At 32.7% G+C, this 24,135-nt stretch overlaps 1 protein-coding gene across 1 annotated transcript in view; it reads right to left on the bottom strand.

The window, feature by feature from the left end:
* Nucleotides 1–24,135, bottom strand: part of LOC129231871 (AP-3 complex subunit delta-1-like) — a 189,039-nt gene that overhangs the window by 92,682 nt on the left and 72,222 nt on the right. Inside the window, exons 7-9 of the mRNA XM_054866261.1 lie at nucleotides 22,265–22,404; nucleotides 13,272–13,345; nucleotides 8,388–8,437 (exon numbers count right to left, since the gene is read on the bottom strand). Coding sequence (XP_054722236.1) covers nucleotides 8,388–8,437; nucleotides 13,272–13,345; nucleotides 22,265–22,404 — 264 coding nt within the window. The remainder of the gene's footprint in view (nucleotides 1–8,387; nucleotides 8,438–13,271; nucleotides 13,346–22,264; nucleotides 22,405–24,135) is intronic.

Raw genomic sequence — 24,135 nt, 5'->3', positions numbered from 1 at the left:
TTTTTGATAATCAGTCGCAAACATGTCTCGACAGCTGCAAGTAGCGTCCAAATTGGAAATGCGAGCAGTGATTCGATTTTGTGGGCAAAAAGATGCAACTGCACTGTGTAATTTATGGGCAGTAGCATAAAGTGTGTGGTAAAAATGCAATGTCAAGTCAAGCTATCGTGAAATGGTGCAACATGTTTGAGAATGGAAGTACAGATATTGACAACGCAGAGCACGAGGGAAGACCAAGTTAAAGTGAGAAGTGTAGGATCATCTTCCCTAGACGCCTTAACCTTTCACCTCCTAACTTAGATGTTTTTGGTCCCATGAAACAAGAATTTTCAAAGTGACGATACCATTTGGATGACGAAGTGAAAGCTGTAACCCAATAATGGTTATTGGACATTGGACAGGATTTCTTTGCAGCAGGCATCAAAAAACGTTTACCACGCCTCGACAAATGATTAAATAACAGAGGTGGTTTTGTTAAAAAGTAGATTTTGAATGGAACTTTAAAATTACAATAAACTTATTGTAAAATTTCAATCCATTTTTTGTTTTCTTGAGCAGTGCATCTAACTTTCTGACTGACCCTCGTATTTTGAAAATTTTTTAGCCAAAAAGCAAAAAACATTTCCTTAACAAATATTATGTTCCGAAAATTAAAAACACTTAAGCATTGATATATACATGTAAAAAAAACACTGAAAAACAATTTCAGTCATTTCTAGAGAAAGAAAACTTTTTCCATGGGATTTCAGACAAGTGCCAAAACATTTTACATGGCGCAGCAAGCAGAAAATTGTTTTAAAGACTGTTATCAGTAAAACTAACATTTTAAACTATTTATTATTGTACAGATCAAAAAGTCCACAATAAAGATCCATTTTTAAAACAAGGGTGGAAAAGTATTGGGAAAAAGTTACAGCTTAAAATAAAAAATCTTTTCAATTCTAGCAAGCCAGAATACAAACACAACCCTGTATCTGCTCAAAATAATCATGTTATGAGTGAGTAAAAGTGAATGAATAAGAAAATAAGTAAATGAAGGAATAAATAAGTGAACTACTAAATGAAGGAAAATAAATGAATTAATAAATGAATACATGAGTGATTTAGTAAATGACTGATTTATTAAACAAAATAAACTATTTAACTTTGTTCTATATTCACCTACATGTATTTGACTAAGTGTATAAAATATTTAAAATACAAATAAGCTTAATATTAACTAAATAATTACTGCACCGAACATTAGAAGGTGCCAATTAGTACTTGAAATGTTAATACCGTATTTTCCTGCTTATTATCTGTGGGCGGCCTATAATCCGCAGGTCCTAAAATCGGTATGAAGGGGAAAAAAAAGCTTACGATACGATGTAAAAATAATACGATGAATAATAATGATGATGGATAATACGATGCAAAAAAATAAAGTTTGGATTTAACATACTATTTGAGTAACTAAATTAAAACGTAAAAAAGTCATTACTTTGAATGTATAATCAAAATTAATCTGAAATATAATCTATAAAAATAATGATTTCTTCTAGAAATCATGACTATAGTATGCTAATTACTTGAAAAACAAAGAGTCAAGACAAAGGAGCAAACGGTCTAATCTTGTGCAAATGAAGGCTTCCTCCTTCAATGTATTGTTGTTTATTTTACAAGGCCTGAATCGCATAAGAGGAACAGTCCAGCAATGTAAAATAAGGAACATACAGACAGCAATAGAGCATTCAAGCTATGTAAAATATATAACGTTCAGATAGCGCACAGTCTCTATCGGTGAATCCTACTGTAAATATTGAGGTTCAATGCGTTGGTGCTGAGAAAAAGAATCATGGATATTCTGTGGCAGCGTATAACGTGCATCTCATTAAGTTTGCACTTTTTTAACAGATAATCCGCGGATTACATGCAGGAAAATGTGGTAACAAGAACTTAATAACAACAAAAATGATTTTTGACTTGTAACAAAACATATGACTGTCAATTTAAAAAAAAATTCCTGTGGTATCATATGCTTTAATCTTTGGCAGAATTTTTTTTTCTGATTGGAATAGACTACATGCGTTAATACGTAGTTTCAACATTACTAGATAGGTGGCGCTGAAATCAGAGTATATATTTCAACATTTCATTTAGCCTCACATTCGCCTACATTGATGGCATATTTTAATTTCAGGCATTAAATGTTTAAAATCTTCAAGTAGAATAATAATATTGTGCCATGTATGCAAATTAGTTTCCTCATATAAGAGGCATTTCTGTATAAGTGTAATTGAGATTTTGAATTCCCAGTATGTTGTTTTTCAACCATTTTTAAAACAAGGGTAAAAGGAGGGATTTTAAAACAAGGGGTTTGGATATACTTGTTTTTATTTGGATATTTAATAAATATGTTACTGTTGATTAACATAACGGGGTGTAGTGTGACAGGCCTCCTCGTGGTGCACCCTGAGTAACGCTAAATCTGTCACTACCTTCGCTTTTTATCTTGCAGTCTTGTTTTTATATATGAAAGCTTTTACGGTTTTTAAAAAATGCACTTTTAAGCGCAAGGACAACACCTCAACAGCCTCAAGATTTTTTTCTGGAATGCTGGTCGCCTAACTCAAGACAAGTTCACTGAACTTAAAACCATTATTTACAATGAGAAACGAGACGTCATCGGCATTGCTGAAAGCAGTGCTGCTGCTGATCGCTTGGAGTTTTATCCTCTGCATAATTATCATTCCTTTTCTTTGCCACGCTCTCGACAAGTTGCCTCAGGAATTGTTGTTTTTGTTAGAAGCTCCTTCACAGCTGATACATTAATTAAACATTCTATGGAAGGACTTGACTTATTAGAAGCTTTTGAAATCCACATCTGGAAAAATTCGGAGAGTTTTCGTGTCACCTTTGTGTATAACCCTCCAAGGATAAGCCCAACCTAAGTTGTCTGATTTTAGACTGGAATAGACATTCTCTCATTCTTGGCGATTTCAATGCAGACTCTCAGATATGAAGCTGTGAGCAAAATTGCCCTGTTCCCAATATGCTTGAAGAATTTATTGACTCAAACTAAATTGAATTTACTGAGAACTCTGGTGCCTCCACAACCTTTCCTTGTTTTGCAGGTGGAACTTCACACTCAGATCTTGCTGGCTCACCCATCTGACCTCTCTTATTAAACATGAACTTTTAAATGCTCCTGGGGGAGCAGGTCACAAAATTTTAATGACTGAGATTATTAAACTTGAACTTAAAGACGAGTCCAAATTTACTTGTTGGAATCTAAAATGAGCAAATTGGCTTCAATATACCAATTTAACAAAAATTTCCCTGGGAAACTGCACCCTTGATACCAACAATGATAAAGCATTACACTAGATTATAAAGGCTATTCATAAGTGTGCAAAAGTCTGTATTCCTAAGGGGCATAGAAAGGATGCCAAACCTTTCTGAAATGATGACCTTCAAGTACTCAAAGAGAAAAGAGATCAAGCAAGGCTCCTTGCTGATTCCACAGGTCTTTTAAAAGACTGTATAGCCTTAAGACAACAACAGGTCCTCCTAAGAAAGAATATTCTAGAATCTAAGCGAGCCTGCTCTGATCAATTTCTGTCTGGTTTAGACTTTTGAAGAGCTGGAACTAAGACTTTTAAATTTTTATCAACTTTAAGTGGAAAGAGGACAACTCAACCTTGTAAGAAACTAATGGAGGCTTCCGGAAAAATTTTAACAGCGGATATGGACATTGCTAGAGCTTTTAGTTGCCATTTTTGCAAAACTAGTAATTTTAAACCAATTCTTAAAATCCAAAAGAAGGAAATCGGAAAGAATTTAATATTACTCAACAAATTACCAGATTAAGCCAACAGATTAAGGATGGCTTTCATAGGAAACAAAGTACACTTCCTGTGTTTGTTGACTTCGGTTGAAGTCCGTTTTTGACCGTGTTTGGAGAAGGAGGCTGTTAAAAAAGCTTTGCCAAATTAGTGTTTCTGGCCACCTCTACAGATGGATCTTTGACTTCCTTTCCCAACAATTTATGAACGTTCATTTTGGAAATGCAAAATCTGGTTTTCGGCAAACTGCTCAAGAACTCCCATAAGGATCTGTTTTTAAGTCCTGTGTTATTCAACCTTATGATTAATGACCTTATTCTTACCATCTCAAATGCTTGTCAGGATGTACAGGATCTCCTATAGCATGACGATCTGGTCATTTGGAACACTGGATCTGACTTTCAGACTATTGAAAATACTGTAAATGCTGCACTAGACATTTTATCAAACTGGACTAAAGATAATGAACTTTCTGTGAACATAGACAAGACTAATTTTGAGCTTTTTACTTTCAGTACCAAGCACCACCAAATTAATCTAAAATATAGAAATATATGTCTCCAAAGAACAAATTGTGCAAATTATTTAGGTATTGCTCTGGACTCAAAACTAAATTGGAATCAACAAGTCTTAAATATCATTAAAAACACTACTGGACGACCTGCTTTACTATAGGAATTTGCTGGTGTAAAATGGTTCACAAGATGCTCTGATTATGGCCTTTAATTCATACATTCGACCAATCTATGACTATGGGTCTGAGGTTTTAATTACTGCCTCCAATAGTACTTTATCCAGACTTGATGTTGCTCAAAATAATGCCCTCAGACTTATTACTGGGGGATCTTTCTCAATACCTATACCTGCAATGGAATTACAGACAGGTGACTCTATGCTTCTCTGGCTCTCAGAGAAAGACTATTGCATATAGAAGGTTTTGGGACTAATTATCGCCATTCTGCCATGAGACTTAAAATGGAAATCACTTTTTTTTATCAGAGTTCCAGAAAATTACTGACCCTATGAACATTCCAAGTAGCATTAGCATCTCTTTTAGACCTACTATATTTCCGGGTATGACGAACTATGCAGCCCATCTATGACCTTGTCCTGTTTAGAAAGGAATGTCTTCGCTAGCAGAACTCAAATTATCCTCTCTTGTCAAAATTTATGAAAGGTACTTGGATGATAAGTGGGTACACATTTACACCAATGGATCTGCTAAGTGAACCTCTGGAAGAGCGGTTCTGGCATCTTCTCCAAGTTTTTTCAAATTAAACAACCATTGAGTTCCAATTCAGACAATTTTGACACAGAAATCTTGGCAATTTATCTTGCCTTTTAAAGGATTGAAGAGATGCATGGTGAAAAATTCGTGCTCTTCATTGACTGTCAGGCTCCAATCCATACTATTTCATCCTACAATCTGCTTCCTACAATATTGAATTCGAATGCAAGAACATTATCAATACTCTCCTAAATTCCGCGAAGGAGATCATTTTACAATGGATTCCAAGCCATTGTGGCTTATGGGGTAATGAAAAGGCAGACACTCCTACAAAAGAGACTTCTCTCTTGACCCCTCCTGTGTCCCCTGCAAATCTGCGAAACATCAAACTTTTGCTCAAGCAAAAAATTCATGAACACTGCACAGGCTCCAGTAGGGAAAAAATTGTCACCAAATCGTGGTGTAGTCTTTTGTCATCCTGCATTCCCAGGAACCTACCTAGAGCTATAGGGGTCTTTTCTTTCCGCCTGTTGACAGGACATGACCTCCTTCAGGGTCACCTACATCAATTCAGACTGGTGGACTCTCCAAACTGCATTTTGTGTGACAAAGGAGTTGACAGGAATGGCAGGTAACTCTTCAACTGCTCTGCACTTCAGAAGGATCGCAATTCGTCCTTTTTTAAGACACTCTCCCCACCAGGAGATTTTTCATTCTTATATCGGGATGAAAGACTTTGCTCGAAAGAGCAAGTAGTTAAATGTTTTACCCTTTTTGCTATTTGAAAGATGTAATTTTAAAAAAAAAATATAAAATAATGTTGATTAACTGCTGGATTTTTGATGATGAACTGCAACTCTGCTATGTTGGAAAATTTCCAACAGTGGTCATGGGCCAGACACTAGCTAAGTTAAAAACAGTAAAATGCTATTGACTTCAGAAGCTGTTTAGACATGGAGCTAATGAGAATGGGGCAGAAGTGTAGTGTTTAAATTGAAACTCAAGAAACACGTGCTTATTTCAAATTCCTTTCTGAAATTAAATTCAAGTAACCATTCTAGATGGAAGGTTGACATGAAAGTTCTTATGGACCAAAACTGCTGGGAGTTCATAGACGGAAAACTTGAACTACTCAAGGACTGTACTGCTCAAGAGACTAGGGATTTTAATTTAAGGAAAATTTGGTCATACACTTCAATTTATCAAAGGCTCAAAAGATTGTTTCAGCCATTAATAGCACAAACTGACAATGGCAAAGAAGCATGGGACGTTCCCAAAACATACTTTGAACGAACACGGAGAGCAAGAATAGTCAGTTTAACAGATAAATTTTATGAAATTCGGTTTAAACCAGACACAGAAACAATTGGAATGCACTGTAAAAGACTAGCTGAAAAACGTGCTGAAGTTAAAGAAGTCAAATTTGAAATTCCTGAATTGCTAATTTGTTTTCAAATGATACGAAGATTGCCTGCTGAATATGAAAATCTCATTCAATATTTGTATCATCTTGAAGATAAAGAATTTACTGCTGTTCAAGATTGAATCACAGCTAAATGTAGAATCTGGTAGAATTCAAGAGAAGCAAAAATATAACGGATTTGAACTTAGTGAAAACGCATTTTCATCGGAACAGAAGCAACTTCAAAAATTTAATGGTAAATAATTCAAAAACTGAAGGATGAAACATGAGCAGTTATCAAACAAATCAATGTAGAAGAAATCAGGGGAAAAACAAATTCAACAACTATCGCAGAATATTTCCTGATGAAGAAAAGAATACAAAAGGTATGTTTTACAGTGAAGCCAAATGTAACTCGAAGGAAGATAGTTTAAAAATTCAATCAAGTACAAGAAAGGAACATTTAAACCTGGGCTAATTCCTGCTGGACAGTGCTTCAACTGTACATTTTATTTAGAAAAATCATGGTTTGAAAACTATAGAAGTTTGAAATCACCCACTAAAGCTATAATTGGTGATAAGAATTGTGAATCTGAAGTCTTAGGAATAGGTAATATTGTTTTCTACATTCAAGATAAGAATCATTTTGTGAAAGTTAAACAGTTAAATGTACATTATGCCCCTAATATGAGACGTAATTTAATCGGGGGAGCTAATTTAGATTTGGCAGGACATAGAATAAATTGGGGAAATGATAAAATGATTGTGTATAGTGAAAATTATGAGTATTTTTTTACTGTACATTGAGTTAACAAATTATACATTGTTTATGGTTTACCTGAATGCCATAAAAATGAAATTGGTAAAATTGAAAATTATCATGTTAAAGTAGACTTGAATTTAATTCATAGAGGTTTTGGTGACATTAACGTACCTTTGTTAAAATCAATGAGCAATCTTAATTGCATAAAAGGAATAGAGAAAATTAAAGATAATTTTAATTCATGTGGAATTTGCAATGCAACTAAATCAAATAGACATTCCTTTAATAGAAACTATGATAGGTTAACAAATAGAATTTTGGATTAGATCTATATGGATTTATGGGGTCTTAAACCTCTTAATTCATACTGGGAAACCTCTTAATTCATACTGGGGAAAACACTACTTTTTGTCAAAATTAAAGACCATTCGTGCTATGTTAGTTTATATAATTAAAAATAAAAATGAAGTGTTCAAATGTTTCAAATTATATTTATTAAAAGTTGAAAGGGAACAAAATTTAAAATTAAAATAAGTTAGAACAGATAATGGCTTAGAATTTTGTCATGAAGTTTTCTTAGCTAACTTAGGAATTAAAAGTTGAAAGAAGTTCTACTTTTATACCTGAACAAATGGAGGCTGCAGAACACTACAACAGAAGTGTTGCACTGTTCGTGCAATGATGCACAACAGTAGTTTGCAGGAAAATTTCTGGGCAGAAGCTTACATACATTGGTATATATTTCTAATTGTTGCAAACACAAAAATTCGAAAGATAAAACACTCATAGAACTTTAGACAAAATACAAACCGTCAGTTAAACATTTTAAAATTTTTGGATTGATAGCTTTTCTTTTTTTTTGGAAACAAATTGAGGCATTTAGAAAGATACATGAGCATATTCATTAACCTTCAACATTTTTGCATTTTGCTAAAGCTCTTTTTTTTTTTTTTTTTTTTTTCAATTTTTGCCAAAGAACTTTTGAACTCAGCTTAAAGCCTGGCATGAAATTTCAGTAAAAACATTGCAATATCTTCAAACCTAATAATCTGAGTCACATGAAGAAAAAAAACACCTCCTCCCCCCCCCCCCCCTTTTTTTTCTCTCAATGCAAAAAGAAATATTTTACATTTTGAAAGCGGAACAAAACAAAATTTTAAAAATGCTTACCAGCTATCACAGTGTTTATGCATTCATATAGTAAGGACATTGCTGATGTACTGTAAAAGCACATAAATAATCAGAGACAAAATACTTAACATTAAGCATTAACAGAAAAGATATAATACAGTTAAAGAAAATGAAAAATATTTTCATTCATATTATTACAATCAAAGCAAAATATTAGGTAACATTGGTATTATTCTGCATATCATAAATTTAAAAATATAATGTATAATAATAATAATATCAGTGGAAACAAGACCTACCATTTTCCTTTCTCGACTTAAGGAAAAAATTTACTCTGAAGAATAAATGATCAATCATAGAAAATACAACTCAGTAAAAGATAGCTCGTCACATCTCTAAATATCTCCGAGTTTCATCATATCACAGTAACAATTTTTAAATATATTTCTAAGTGTACACGGTATGATCCAAAAATTCGGGGACTGTACAAAACCTTACCCTGAATTGTTCACATCACCTAAGCACATCCACCTCACCTTGGGCGACTATGTACTTCTGCCAATGTTCATATAACTTTTGGAAACACTCCTGGAAGCCATTTCTTGCAACCTCCTGTAAGGCCTCCTGTGTTACAGCTTTAATTTCATTAAACGAAAGAAACCGGCGTCCCGGTAAATGTTTAACTGCTGGGAATATATAAGAGTCACAAGGGGCTAAGTTCGACAAAACTTGATGTTATTTGTTTGACACATAGCAGTATTAACTAATCAAAGCATGCATCCTCAACATGGAAGTCGCTTTCTTCACCAAGATGAAGTTAAAGCTGCATCACAGACCTAAAAATTACAGGACATCTTTCGGGATACGAGCTGGGGTTTAGAGAATCTCTTACAGGAATTATTGAAAATTGAAGCTCCAAAAGTGAAATTTTAGACGATTTTAGATGATGTTAGAGGGAGGTGAATTCATGAATCTTTCATGGAATTTTGTAGAGAGGGAAGTCTAACAAAAGTGACTAACAAAACAGACTAAACAAAAGTAAAAGATAATCTTACAGGACAATGGGGAAACAGGTACCTATGGTATAAGTGGGGTGCGGCAACCCTATAGCCCTTCTCCTGGATTCGCCACTGCACTTAAGTATTGATACTACTCTAAAATGCTATTTTTTCTTATGTATTTAAATTTTTAACTATACAGTAGTATATTTTTTAATGTAGGGATAATGTCGTGAATCACAGGTTGGGAACCCCTGGCTTAGCGTAATGTCACCCAACCGGGTTCTGGGCCCAGGTAAAAGGGACAAAGCGCACTGTTTGTCATGTGATTGTGGAGTCGAATTTCCAAGAGTATGAGTCAGTCATTTTTCTTCTGTGTATAAATTTTGGCCAAAGTTGGGGAGTTGGAATCCAACTAATTTTTGGGCACAGACGTTGGAATCTGGATTTGGTCAACAAGAGCTATTTCCTACAAAATTTGTTTGGAATCTAAATTGACTTTCAGTTTCCCTGTAGGTATTAATGTTAAAAGATTTGAACTGTTCAAAATTGAACAGAAAATTGTTAAAATCGAAAAGATATTTTCTATACATGTATTTCATTAAAAACTTTTTCCTACAAAGTTTGAAGCAAATTCCCCTCTAACAAGTAACCCTATCCAACTGTGAATCTCCAACTTGAATGAAATTTGCACATCGATAGAACACTTAAAAATATTTAACCTTTTTTTTTGTCGGCATTAAACACTTTTCATGGGGTGAAATTTAAAATTAAATATTGGGTTATTCGAGTACACTGACAAATAACTTTACCAAAGCGTGAATCACAGATTGGAATAAAACTTTGCACATCAATAGAACACTTGAAAATGTTAAACCCGTGTTTATTTTATCGGCAAAATACATCTTTAATGGGTGAAATTTACCCTGATATGGGATTTTTTACTCTGTTTTTTTTGGGAGGGGGGGGGGGGGATATGCTGACAATATCTCTGCCCAAGTATTAATGCCGATCGGAAAAAAACTTTGCATATCGATAGAACGCTTAAAAATATTGAACACATGTATTTTTTATTGGTAACATACACCTTTAATGGGGTCAGATTTATCCAAAATGGAATTTTTCACCATTTTTTTGGAATACACAAACAAATAACCTTGCCCAAGTATCAATTCCCATCAGACTAAAACTTTGCACATTGATAGAATACTTAATAATATTGAACATGGATTTTTCTGAAAATACTATTTATAGAAGTAAACCATCTTTCGCAATACTACCCTGTTGCCGTTGAATGCTCCTAAAACTTATATCTCTCATAAGAAGGATGTGTTACATATCAATAGAAAGCTCTATTTTTTAGCTTTACAATATTGTTTGAATTTTTATTCTACTGTAATTAGATTAGAAATTACAGATATTTGTAAGAACACTTTTTTTTTTTTTTTGCACATTTTAAGTTTTTTTACTGAGCTATATTCCGAACAATTTTCAAAATAGAAATCTAAAAAGGTATACTTATCCTCTCATATGTGACCTTCAAGCCAAATTTTATTGAAATCGGAAATTGTGAGATCAAGAAGGTGATTTTTCTGACATGTAATTGCTCATAGGCAATTAGCCACACAACAGGGTAAGGTAGCGAGGGATGGTTTATCCTTATCAGGGGTCGGAGTGGTGATCTCGAAAATTTTAGGAAATTTTTAGGACAACAAATATCAAGATTTTTTTAAACTTAAATGCAATTTTTAAGCTTGATTTTCGTAGCGGATGATAAAACCTTTCAAATTCAATCTTGAAAATTAAAATAGAATGCATTCAATCTTATTCTTTAACACAGTGACGTACATACTACATACCAGTAGGATAAATGTATGTCCAATTGCTTCTTTACTTGCCATAGAACACTAAAACCTTTTTGTTTTCTTTTCATGCATTTGTGGAGGGGGGGGGGGGAGGGTGGATACCACAAATTAGGGCCCAGGGTGTCACCCATTCTAAGTATGCCACTGCATATCAACAAACATTGCTGATAATATTTCTACATATTAAGTATTTAATCGAGGAGTGTTGTCAGAACAGCAAGTTTTACTGCTTTAACAACACACTTAAATTAAATACCTAACATGTGCTACCATCAACGTGTCCATGTATGGGTAAATCAAATAAAAAGGGTCACAATTTGGTGTATGCGCGTGTGAATGTCACAAAACTGTGAGTAGAGGCAGAGGGAAGTTTAAGGGAACCCCCATTGAAGAATGGACTCACCCATGACACACAAGCACTAACGCTTGGTATGAGCTAGAAGTTTGCCAACAGTGTTGTCCAACTAACAATCTGTCAGCGACTAAAGATGTTGTGCATTTATCTGGTTTTACAAAACATAAGCAAAATTTGATAAGATCAAGGATCCCCTTTCAACAATAACCCTCAATTGCAGAAATGATTGTGCCTGCGATACACACAAGTCATTGAAAATGAAAGGTTCTTCATACCTTTTTCTTTTGCCAATGCACTTCATGAACTCCTACATTTTAGGCAGCAGAAAAAGGGATAACGCAATGATGCTCTTATTTAGTCCTAAACCCGAAATAGAGATCTCTTGACAAATAACACAGCTGGTTGACTGCCAGCTCATACCACATGGTTTTGTGTATTTATCAGAGGCAAACCTATTTCCCAATATCGTTTTGTCTTTCACCTTCTGCTCTACCTCAACAGTTTTGTTACAATGTCACACACAATTGTCCAAAAGTTAAACATAATTCATAAAATGTAAGTAAATGTCGGTTAAATTGTTTAAAATCATTTTCGGAGATTCGTTATTTGAAGGTGAACCACTGTGCATATGCAACACATTGCAGTCAAAATGGACATCTGCAAATCGTCTGCACACGCTCTCAGCACCAAATAGTGAAGGAATTTTTGGTTAGAGAGGAACAAAATAGAGATAACAAAAGAAAAGCAATAGAGCATTTTGTTTGTACTCTTAGTTTTCTCATGCTTATGAAAGCAGAAAGACATCAGAATAAGGAGATAAAATCTATTCTTTTGTGAGTTTCAAACGAATTCCTGTAGTACTTGGTGCCCTCTCTGCTTTGAGTCCCAAAAATGTTATAAAAAGAGAAGACATGGTTTTCTCACCCTTAGGACAACACTAAGGCAACGCTATAACAACAAATTTCTACTGGTGCCGTTATTGTATCATGCATTTTTGAAAACAACCTCTATGAGTGACCAACCTTAATTAACAACCACTTTCCCAAGGAAGAAGAGTGGTCACTCCAAGAGAAATTTCACTATATAATCTTCACAATAGCATAAAATATCCAACTGAAATGGCCAATTATTACTTATATGTAAACTTTAAAATTTACATTTCAAAAGAAAAATTATTCCACAAAACAAAATAATAATAATAATAATTATAATCAAAATTTACAGCAAAGTGAAAACATTGATTTCTACAAACTATTAAAAAAAATGCTTAAATAGTTTTTTAAAAAATATCAGTGCTTTTCAACGTATGCTGTAAACCTGTATATTAAGTTTTACTTTTACACTAGCACATGGTTGGGTATAATAAATTGCATGAAATATTTTTCAGAACTTTTTTTCAATACCAAAAACTGTAGTAGCTTTAAGACATAACCCTTAAGGGAAAAAATCATTTCTAATAATTAAAAATTAAAAACAAAATGTAAGTACAAATACAAAGGTTTTCCCATGTCAAATTAAATGCAGATTTTTTTTCTTCTATTTTTGATCAGAAAAAGCAAGCAGTATCAGGAAAAGGTAAAAATATATGTAAAATAAAACATTATAACATATTTTAAGCCAAACTAAAAATGAACTTTAAGGGGCAAAAATAACAGTACAAGGTAAAATAAAAAGTTACATGCAAGAACAAACTAAAAAGCATTACCTGTGAATTAAATTAGTGAGAGGTTCAATCAACTTTTTACCCAGTCTAGGTTCTAGAGGAGTCAGAGCACCAAACTGCAAAATGGGGAACCCACTATTAGAAAGCCTCGCCAAATTGTGAACCAGACTGGATACAACAAAACAAATATTTTGGGGGATTCTAGCAATTAAAGCTGGAATAATGAGAAGCACTTTGGGGAGAAAATCAGTAATTTAGGCAGTAAAAAGCAACAAAGAATAGTGAGCCAAACTTAAAAACAGAACTAGCTTTTAAGCAAATTACAAACAAATCACATGAACTGCATATTTGCATTCATATTAACTTTTTGAAACCATATTTATTGTCATTCTATGAAGTAAAATTTTTATTAACATTCCACGATTCAAAGAAACATAATAGTACAGGCCAAACATTTTCACTCACAGGTCACAAGAGCAGAATAATCATCTGACCACAACACAAACAAACATGCTACCTGGGCAGATTAGAAATAGAAGGGAGGTTTTGATAAGAATGAAAAAGATGAGAAAAGGATGTCACAGGAAAGATATTTCATTACCTGCGAATAATATTAATGAGAGGCTGACTCAATTTTCGACCCAGTCTGGGTTCAATATACGTCAGTACAGCAAACTGGAAGAGGGAGAGAATGACTGAGGACAGTGGATTGGAAGTAACATTCACACATGCCCAAAGCAGAAGGATATGCAAGACATGCAAGTATCTAACCAAACTACATTTCAAATGTTAATCAAAGTGCAACAAAATATTTTCTCATAAGAACAAAAACCAAAACTAAGCTAATTATTAAATATCAGCGAGCAATTTACTGTTAGTAAACAAAACATATTTAAATTCAGCTGTAATTATATATGTTAAGGGAACATAAACTCAGGTTAGATATTGATTTAAAAAAAATAAAAGCTCACACATACAACATATCATAACTGCAAATATAGGAAACTTCAAAGCTACTCAAGAAATGCTTTTTATTTTGCTATTTAGTTTCTGCAACAATGAAACTAAAATATATGTTATGAGCATATTAAAAAATCTTTTTTCAGGCAAAACTGCTTGCAGTTATGATAACATGCACCCAAATGAAACCGATTAGAAGCAAAAGTACAAAAATAATGTTATCATTTACTCAAAATAACTGCTCCAGCATAAAATTCTCTTTACCTTCTTGAAATGAAAAAATGATGTAGAATTATATTGGTTGATTATAAATAATTCGAACTTGAAGGGGAAAGTAATGAAAGCTTGCTCAAAACTAATACTTAAGATTGTATGAATTGTTAGAAAAACTGAGAATACTCTAAACTGTGAAGTATGAAATTAAAATACTTTGTTACAAATATTTTGAACAGTGAATCTTGCTTTATGCAAGAGTTTGCAACTGTTGTTTGAGTTTCTTGTTTCCATTTTTACCAGTTAACCACACTAATAGTGTAATAATGAAAAAACTTTCAACAGTTGAAAGAGCAAAATGATTTTTTTTTAATGCAAAATGTTTTTGCCCTTGTCTGCTCATTATTGAGATATAAGATCCTGAAATGGGCCAAAATTTTGAGAAAAGAGCCACATTTCAAGGCCTTTGCAAGAGATTAAGGGCAAATATGCAACTTCAAGCTATACATGTGGCAGGAAATATTTGCAAAGTCTAAAAGATGTCTCAATTAGTCACCAAAACTGGCTAAATTTGGGAACTTTTCTTAAAATTTGAGCCGACTTTAAGACAGTTAGTAATTACAGTTGACTCTCAAACCCTGGAATATACCTTTATCTCAAAGTTTTCAATCAGTCCTAAAACATCTTAGTGTTTTCAATGCAAAGTTGTCTCTGTATCTCGAATGTACTCCTTTTAAGTCAAAGTTTTTATGAAAATTTTGTTTTCAGTTTATGCATAAAAATGCAGCCAAAATAAGGGAAAGAAAGCGTCTTTCCCCTTTAACACATTGCTTTGCTTATCAGCTTGTGTAAGGGTGACGATTTATTTACAATATTGCTCCTTAATGCGCACAGCGTTGCAAGATTGCGTGAAAAGTAGCGGATAAGGTTATTATTTGCCGCAGCTGACAGCCAAAAATTTAATTGCTGGCCAATCTTTTAGAAACTTAAAATTTAGTTAAATATTGAAAAAAAGTAGCCTTTATTTTCCGGATGATTCAAATAATCGTGATTAGTAGTTAAAACTGCTTCAGGGTTGCCAACCTCGGAGAAACAATTTGAGGAGCATTTATAAGAATAATTATTTTTAAATTAATAACACTTTGACCCTATAACTTTAAACACTCTGCCATGCTTTGAGTGCAAGGGTTTAATTTTCATATTAACATGCCCAATAAACTAGCAAAATATAAAAAAAATATATTTAATTTTACTAAAATCTTTGGTAAGCCTGGTCAGAATAAAGACCAAGCGGGTAATACGAAGTGAAATATGTTTGGGGAGCTGCGGAGTTTTGCTGTTTTTGCAGAGCAACCCCGTAAAGTGTGGAGCAGTTGGCAACCCTGCGGCTTTAAGAGCTGTGATTTCATTAACAGCTATGATAACGAAGCTAAAGTTATCAACAAATGGGATCATTTTGAAAGCTTTGTTGATATGGACTGAGCAGAAATGAAAGATTACTAGAATATTGAGTAAAATGAAACTGCATGTGAAACCTTGTTCCACGAAGAGATTGTGCAAGCTGTTCGTGGATAATCTGCTTGTGCAGATTCTGATGAAGATAATGATGAAAAATCTTTACCACCTCAAACTAATTAACAAGTACAAATTTTTGAAAATATTTTACGGCAGTACCTGGAAAATTCTTAAAAAGTGGATAGGTCGAATTGTGTTCACAATTTTAATGATGTTTTAATATGGGATTATAAAAGAGGGAAATGTAAGCAGTCAAAAATAGCATCCTTTTTTGAAGTATCTAATTAAAATTTATTATATGTAAAAATATTTTATGTAGTACTAATAAATAATTTTATTCAAACTATAAGTGTTACAGCCTATCTATTATGGACTAGTACAGAAAAAAAAATACAAGTTATTCTAGAAAAGGCTGAAAAAGGAACTTCCAGTAATTCAAACTACCGATTATTCGAAGATTTTAGCTGGTCCCTTGGGACTTCGAGTAACCAAGAATTGACTACATTTCAATAACAAGGTTATGAGGGTAAACAATTTATGCATCGAGAAACATGTTTTACTATCCTCTTTCAAATGCTACTAATTGAAACTTTCTTGATTACTACACTATCATATGGTTTCCTGGTTAGCTCAACATGTAACTTGCCTCCAGCAAATGAAAGGAAGTCAAGGGTCTGATTACTCAATACACCAACTAGGCTGTGGTCTAGCGGCTCCGCTTTTTAGAGGTCCTCAGATAGTTAAAATTGCTTTAGCCAATGGCTTAAGTGTAAGGTTTGACTACATGGGGCACAAAAAACTGTTTGATCTAGGTCTCCCACTACCTTAATCTGGTCCTAAGAAAGTCTCCTTCTATAGGTTATCGAGAAATTAAGAAAACTTGGCATGGATAGATTTTACAATCCCTTGATTGATGGACTTGACCAAAGATATCATATTCAAAAGAAAGTAATAATTTTCATGCATTTAAGTCATAACTGCTTGACATTGGAACTGCAAACCTAGTTCTGAAACATTTTTTTTCACTTGAAATTTGAGCTATAATAATACTATTACTCATTTACAGTTCCTTTCTTCTGAATAATTTTCAACAAATTGGTTGTTACTGCTCTATTCTTTGCATTCCTTTCATCATACTTAAACTAATTGAGAAAACAGCATGTAATTTGCATGGAGTTGGAATTAAAAAGAGTGCACTGTATTTGACATGAAAACTACAACTTTAACGTAAGTGTATTTTCAGAAAGAGATTTTTAAAACAAGAATAAATTATTACAATTGTAGAAAATTGCAAAAGTGAAAAGTTTAACAGTAAGTTTTGGCTAAATGATAAGAACTGAAGCATTGACAAAAGTATTTTCATCATAAAAATACATTTGAGTCTTGACAAATCAAAACTCAGTACACTGAAAACCTAGACACAGTAAAGACCAATTTCCACCTTACAAAATGCACACCACTCCAGTTAAAACTCTATACCAGAAAATAAAATGAATAAAAAACTGAACTGACAGATTGGTACAAGCATAAAATTAATATATGACAGTACATTTAACTCTCTCAACTCTACACAACTTGGGACAAGTGATTCATGGGTTTTAGAATTCTGTCAATTTTAGGCCACTAATTTGTATATATATATATATATATATATATATATATATATATATATATATATATATATATATATATATACTGAAACAAAAAAGAAAATTAGAAAAGAATAAAATAAAATAAAATGGAGTAAACCACAAGCCCAATGTTGCGCAAAGCAGCCAAACACACACACACACACATATATATATATATATATAATTATTTTCATTCATAAATAAACCATTACTTATGTTAAAAACACATATTATAATACCAAGTAAAATCAAATTGCAGAGTTTTTTTTTTTTTTTTTTCTAGTGCTTTGAGTGATTTTTAAAATTTTTAGACAGTTCTTGTTTGTTTGAGGTTTTACTTAAAATTAGTTACCATTTTTCAGTACCACTATAATACAAAATTATATAGTGCACACCACTAGCCACTTAAAACTCTATACCAGAAAATAAAATGAATAAAAGAATTTCACTGACAGATTGGTTCTAGCATAAAATCAATAGTTAATCATGGATTAAAAATTGTTGAACACAGAAAATAAGCATATGAGTATGGAAAATCCATAGAAATAACCATGTCTAAGAATTGGAACGAAAACTGTCAGGCTGGATCAGACTAGTTGAGGAGTTTACTTTCAAAATAGATTACATCCACTTTCGGAAAAGAAAAAAAAAATTGTTTTCAGAATCTCTAATATAAGCAATATCGACCCCTGAATTTCTTTCTTTTTGAAGTGGTTTATATCTAATGTTAAAAATGCATAAATACTTGTTTTACCACCTGAATGGTTCACAGGGGCGTCCCTCGTATAATACGGTTAATTGGTTTCGTGTAGTATCGAAACCGTGTTATACGAAACTTTTTTAAAAACAACTTTTTAACTTATTTTTTACACTAATTAATCATGTACAAAGTAAAATTCATGTCAATATGTATTGTGTTGTATTGAAAACGTGTTTTGTGTTATATCGAAACTGTGTTATGTGAAACTTGGAAATAATGTGAATCAATTGATGTGTACCGTGTTATATTGAAACCAAGTTCATATAAACAAAGTAAAACCTTATTAGAATTATTATCCAACATTAACAGTATGTATTAAACAAAAATGAAATTCCATCTTTTTTAAATATAACTTTTGTGTTATATTGAAACCATGAAGTATTAAATTTAAGTTTTGTACCGTGTAATATCAAAATCATGTTATAAAAATCTCAAATTTGGTACCGTGTAATATCGAAACCATATTGCAAAAGAAACGTGTTATATGAGGGATGCTTGTATATCCATCCACTTATTTCTTACCAGGTCTTTTACAGCAAAAAGGAACTTATCCCTTATTTGCCGATACTCACTCATTCACTTTTATATCAAAAGGGTACATATCCAAATTTGAATTTGCCACTTCTAATTCAAAAGTAGTTCACAAATAAAATAATGAAGCGAAGCACTGGCTGAGCATTTCCAATCAAGCGTGACACCCATCCCTATTAAAAGATCGCAGCACCTTGCGCAAGTCTGTTATCAGTTAGACGAGCGTGACCTCAACTTGTGATTACTGAATTAATATTAAATAATTAGTATTACTATTAAATCGTGATTAATGATTAGATTGTGATTGGTTGTGATAAAAATTGTGATCTGTAATTACTTATACAAAGTTATTTGAATCAGCTTGGGTGGTTTTATTGTTCATACTTAATTGAAATGAAGGCCTTTTTTTAAATGTTCAATGAAAAGAATAAAGTAAATCGAAGGGAATAAAGTAAAGCAAAATAACATATATATACAGTATAGCTTCAATTTAACGATACCCAATTTAACGATTTCCTCAATTTAATGATATAGTTAGTTCACTGGTCCGGATTTGACTATATTAACTGTCAATGCTCCGTGATTCAACAATAACTTTTTCCAGTCCCTTGGCAATCGTTAAGCCGAGGTTGTACTGTATATTAAAAAATGTTGAATATTTTGTTTCAATCTAATAAAGTTTACTTCTGAAGAAAATTCATGTTTTTTGCAAAAGGTATGATATCCATTGTGTTACACCAAAAAGGAATATATCCAAAATAAAATTGGCAATTTAGTTCTGGTAAAATTGATGATAAATTCCTAGATGTATGCCATTAGTCCCTTGTTATTCTACCAAAATATTGCGAGAACTTGGAAAATCTAACAGTTAGTGTTTGTGCATAAAACTTTTTTTTTTTTGCCAAAACAACATAAAAAATTGGATATAATCCACTTTGAAAGTTAACTCCTCAGTTGAACATATACATAAAGTGAAACCCATAGCTTTAAATCTATGCTCCAGAATTCACTAGCCTGTAAAAATCAGCAAGTTTCAATCAATAAATTGGTGACTGTGTTTTCCAAAAACTTATTACAAATTGCCAAGTTTAGTAAATAAGGCATTTGTGAAGACATTTAATCCAAAGATAATTATATCAGGATTTTTTGCTGCAGTGATCCTTTCTGGGATCTTATCCTTTAATTCGGAACACTTTTGATGATGAAAATTTCCTATCATCATTTGTAACAGATCGTACAAGCTCAGATGTAAATGAGCCTTCCTCATGAGCACAATTGATGTATTCCTCATTGTCTGTAGAAATGATTGAGCCCTTAGACAATATTACTAGAAATTGAGACACATCATGTCACTGCAAGTGGTTGACCCTTCTACACATGATGTACCTCCTATTACAACAGAAACTGTTTGACATTATACAAAAGCCTCAGCAAAGAAAGTAACTGCATCAGGTAAACAGTGTGGAAAGTACAGAATTATTACACATAGTCCTCAAAAGACGGAAAACGAAATTGGCTTCAAAAAGCTCCCCCCCCCCCCCCCTCAGTAAGAGAACACCAAGAAACAGACCAAACAAAAGGGGTAAAAAAACACCCTCAAAAACCATCCAAAAACCAAAGAAAGAAAGCAGTAACACAGAACACAGAAATAATACATCATGGCATTCTTCAGAAATAGATCAGCCCCATTTGAAAATAAAGTCAAATGATTTTGTGTTGGTTAAATTGTGCTTTAGCAATTGTTGAAATATTTTGTCAGTATTGTTGATGAAGTTAAGTCAAGCAATAAATGTGCCATTGTTTTCATATACAGTAGTTAAATTCATTTGTTCCATTAGACTTTTGATAAGTCCCATTGACTGACCCTTGGTAAGTGCCATTAGACCCCAGAGACGGGATCAGTGGGAAAAAATGTACTTAATCAAAACAAGTCAAATTTTAACAAAAAAAAAAAAAAAAAAGAGGTATAGTTAAAAGTTCTTAATTCCTCAACAGAAACATGCATGGATTATCTGTACAAAAATAGATTTAATGAACATAAGATTTAGCTGTTTTATAGTGTAAAATATATAATATGCCATGTTAGCTCTAATTTACAGAATTCCACAGGATCATTCCAGATGCTAGCAAGAATAACAAATTCAAGACTGCATTGTTTTTCCCTTTATCACTATAAGTAAGTGCACTGAGGTCACTAAGATACAGTGATACAAACGTTAGCTCACAAAAAGGAAAGTTAGAACATAACTGGAAAAAGTTTTGTTTAAGATCAAAAAAAATCTTCAGATACATTGCTCCCGTCACACATAATTTTTCAAAACCTTTGGGCTGAGGAGTATCTAAAACTCTCATGTTCTATAAATAATTCAAACCTCAAGACCATCAGTGTATGTGTGTGTTGTAACTTCCAACTTTAAAGCTCTACACACATGTACGTACATTACTTCCATATGCATATCCATAGGGTTATGGTTAAGAACTTTTTGCAAATCTGTAAACCTTCATACAATTTTGGGCAACTTGCCAGTCAAGGGTGTATTCAGCTCAAAATGGAAGAGAGGATGCCTTTCTAAATTAAAACTTTTCCTATTGTACAGGAGGCATTCACACAATAACACTATAACAAAAGAAAGATCACTTTATTAATAAAAAAATCATTCGTGAACAGTAGCTTTGATGAGGGATTAGTAGCATATTTTCCATATGTTCCTTTTCTGGGAAAATGCATTGACTCTGTGAATGCAGTGAATGATCAACATGACAACACCATTTCGCTTATTTTCACCAAGGAGTATTTTCAGAGAAAAAAGTACGGTTGCTCTATATTCTCTGAAACATATATTCACACATAGATAGTCATAATTATGCCCAAAAAAAGATGTGCAGGAGAGTTCTCATAGACCTCTACATCCAGGAGAGCACTAGTAACATTTTCAGTAAAATGGAGAATTGGATTTCATTTTATGCAAGACTGCCATAATCAGCAAGTACGGAGAAAAATAGTGAAAAATAATATTCATTTAACAGTACTTCTTGGACAAGTGGTATAACTGCTCCTTTTCTCTTCATTCACATGTCATAAAGGGCAGAAATCTTAATTGTTTGATCTTTGGGCAACATGCTACCTGCCAAATAAATTTTGCTGTGATGTCTTGGGGCATTCTTGGTGTCGCATTTTGCATGGCCAAAAGTGTATTTTTTAAATTTTCAAGAGATTTTCAATATTGCCTAAGAAACTTTATAAAGGATTTCTTCAAAATGAGCTGAAGAATCATAACAAAAATCATGAGCATGACAGAAAAAACACTAGAGGAAATTACGCACAGTCATAAAATGAAGTGAAAAATATGACAAATGGATTAAAATACATTCTACTACTCATGAAAAAGACAGTTTGAAATCAAATAAATAATATTAAAACTTACTAGTTTGATAATTTTTATTAACATCCAGTTATTTGTTGAGCTTGTCATGAGTTTAAAAAATACTGGGGCTAATGAAAGGTAATTTTTGGGGTTTTTTCTTGCTAGTTCACAAATTACATTGACTGCAGCAGACTGGACACCTGAAAAATTATGTCATTAGAAGTACATTTATTTTTTGTTTTAAAACATAGACAAAAATCAAAAGCAAGTTGTAGCATGTAGATGACAAAATCAAAAAACGCAGATTTAGAAAAATCAACACATCACACAAAGTGATTTTTTCTCCTCCTATTTCTGGCCTACTGTATTAAGTGTAAAACTTCTTATACATTTCATAATTTATAATCTTTTTGACATAAAATTTATTTTTCTATCTAAACTTTACTGATCCTCTGGTAGAGACATAGAAAATACACTGGGAGTTTCTTTACACAAATTGCTATAGTTAAAGATTTTTAAACATTGTTAATGCATCTTTTTTTAATGTCTTTTACATTCATATGTTGTTTTTACTAAGCACCAATTTATTCCTATAAATTTTAAAGCAAAATTGCATCATTTATACATCGCAAAATAATGGTTATACATTGCTTTCCTCTCCCTAAAATTCTAAAACTTTCTCCCTGTTAATCTTTCTCGGTTTTGGCTGACTGGGGAATTCCCCAGGCCTGAAAGGTCAAAAAAAGAAAACAGGAAGATGTTATTTTGTTTGTCAAAAGGAATATAGTAGAAAATTTGAAATGGCATAAAGTTAACCAACATAGCTCAGTGTTATCCTAAATGACTATATTTCAAGTATTTCCAGAATCAGTAGACAAACCTGACCTAATATTTTTGGAAACATCTATGGAGAAAAATTGATAAAATATTCCAAATTAGCAAAACATTATTTTTATCGCCAAAATTTTGTCCTAGTTATTCAAGAGTAATATTCAATGTTGTCTGGTGGTTTATAATAGTTTATAATTTCAGAAAAATATCCTCACCATGATCTGCTGCATTGAAAAAATCATGGAAATAAAGAACATCTGTTGTTTTATTTATTTATTTATTATTATTTTATTTATTTATTTATTATTATTTCATTTATTTATTTATTTTTGTATGTTTCTTCAAAAATTAAATAAACAGCAAATGGTACGAAGACAACAAGATTTTTCTTCTGGTCTGACTAATTTTATTTAAATTCTTAATGTTAGCCTAATTTGCATCTAAAAAGACTACACTTAGTGCATAGTTTTCGTGAATTAATACGCTTCAATAAATACATGCAATGTACCGACCGTCAGTATATTGCATATAGTTCTGCCTTAGCCCTGGACTTAAGGGCAAAAACTTACTGCTTCAATAAATATTTAAAATACTATAAACAGATAAAAAGTATTTTTAGGTCAAAGATTACATTTTTTTCTACACTAGGCATTGTCATTTTCTTTCACGCATGGGACAAAATTTAAAAATTCAAACTTAAATGTAAATAGTTTAGAAAATACTGGTTTGCCTTTCGGAGTAATCAAATAAAAACACATAAAATTTCTCTCCCTGGCTTTGAAAAATTAATGTTTTTACATAGAAGTGGGCGTGGCTTTTGTCGCTTTTCAATAAAATTTGCATTGAGCAGCGGTGGGTTAACCATGTTGCAATTGCAAGGGACCAAATGGGGCCCTGCTGGAGATTCAGAACTAACATATGAGAAATGTTTCCTATACGTCAGTGATACATAAAGCTTCAAAAATACACCATGACCGGCCTCCAAAACCGTAAATCCGTTACTAGTATCAAGTATATATCGTATGCCCTCCCACCCCCCACTGAAAAATTTGAAATAATGGACCTACTTATCTCCTATGCCGATATCTGAACATATGAAC

The sequence above is a fragment of the Uloborus diversus genome, chromosome 10 (genome assembly GCF_026930045.1).
Source record: "Uloborus diversus isolate 005 chromosome 10, Udiv.v.3.1, whole genome shotgun sequence".
In the NCBI taxonomy this organism is placed as follows: domain Eukaryota; kingdom Metazoa; phylum Arthropoda; class Arachnida; order Araneae; family Uloboridae; genus Uloborus; species Uloborus diversus.
The sequence above is the reverse complement of the archived record's forward strand: the minus strand, read 5'-3'. Positions and strand labels throughout refer to the sequence as shown.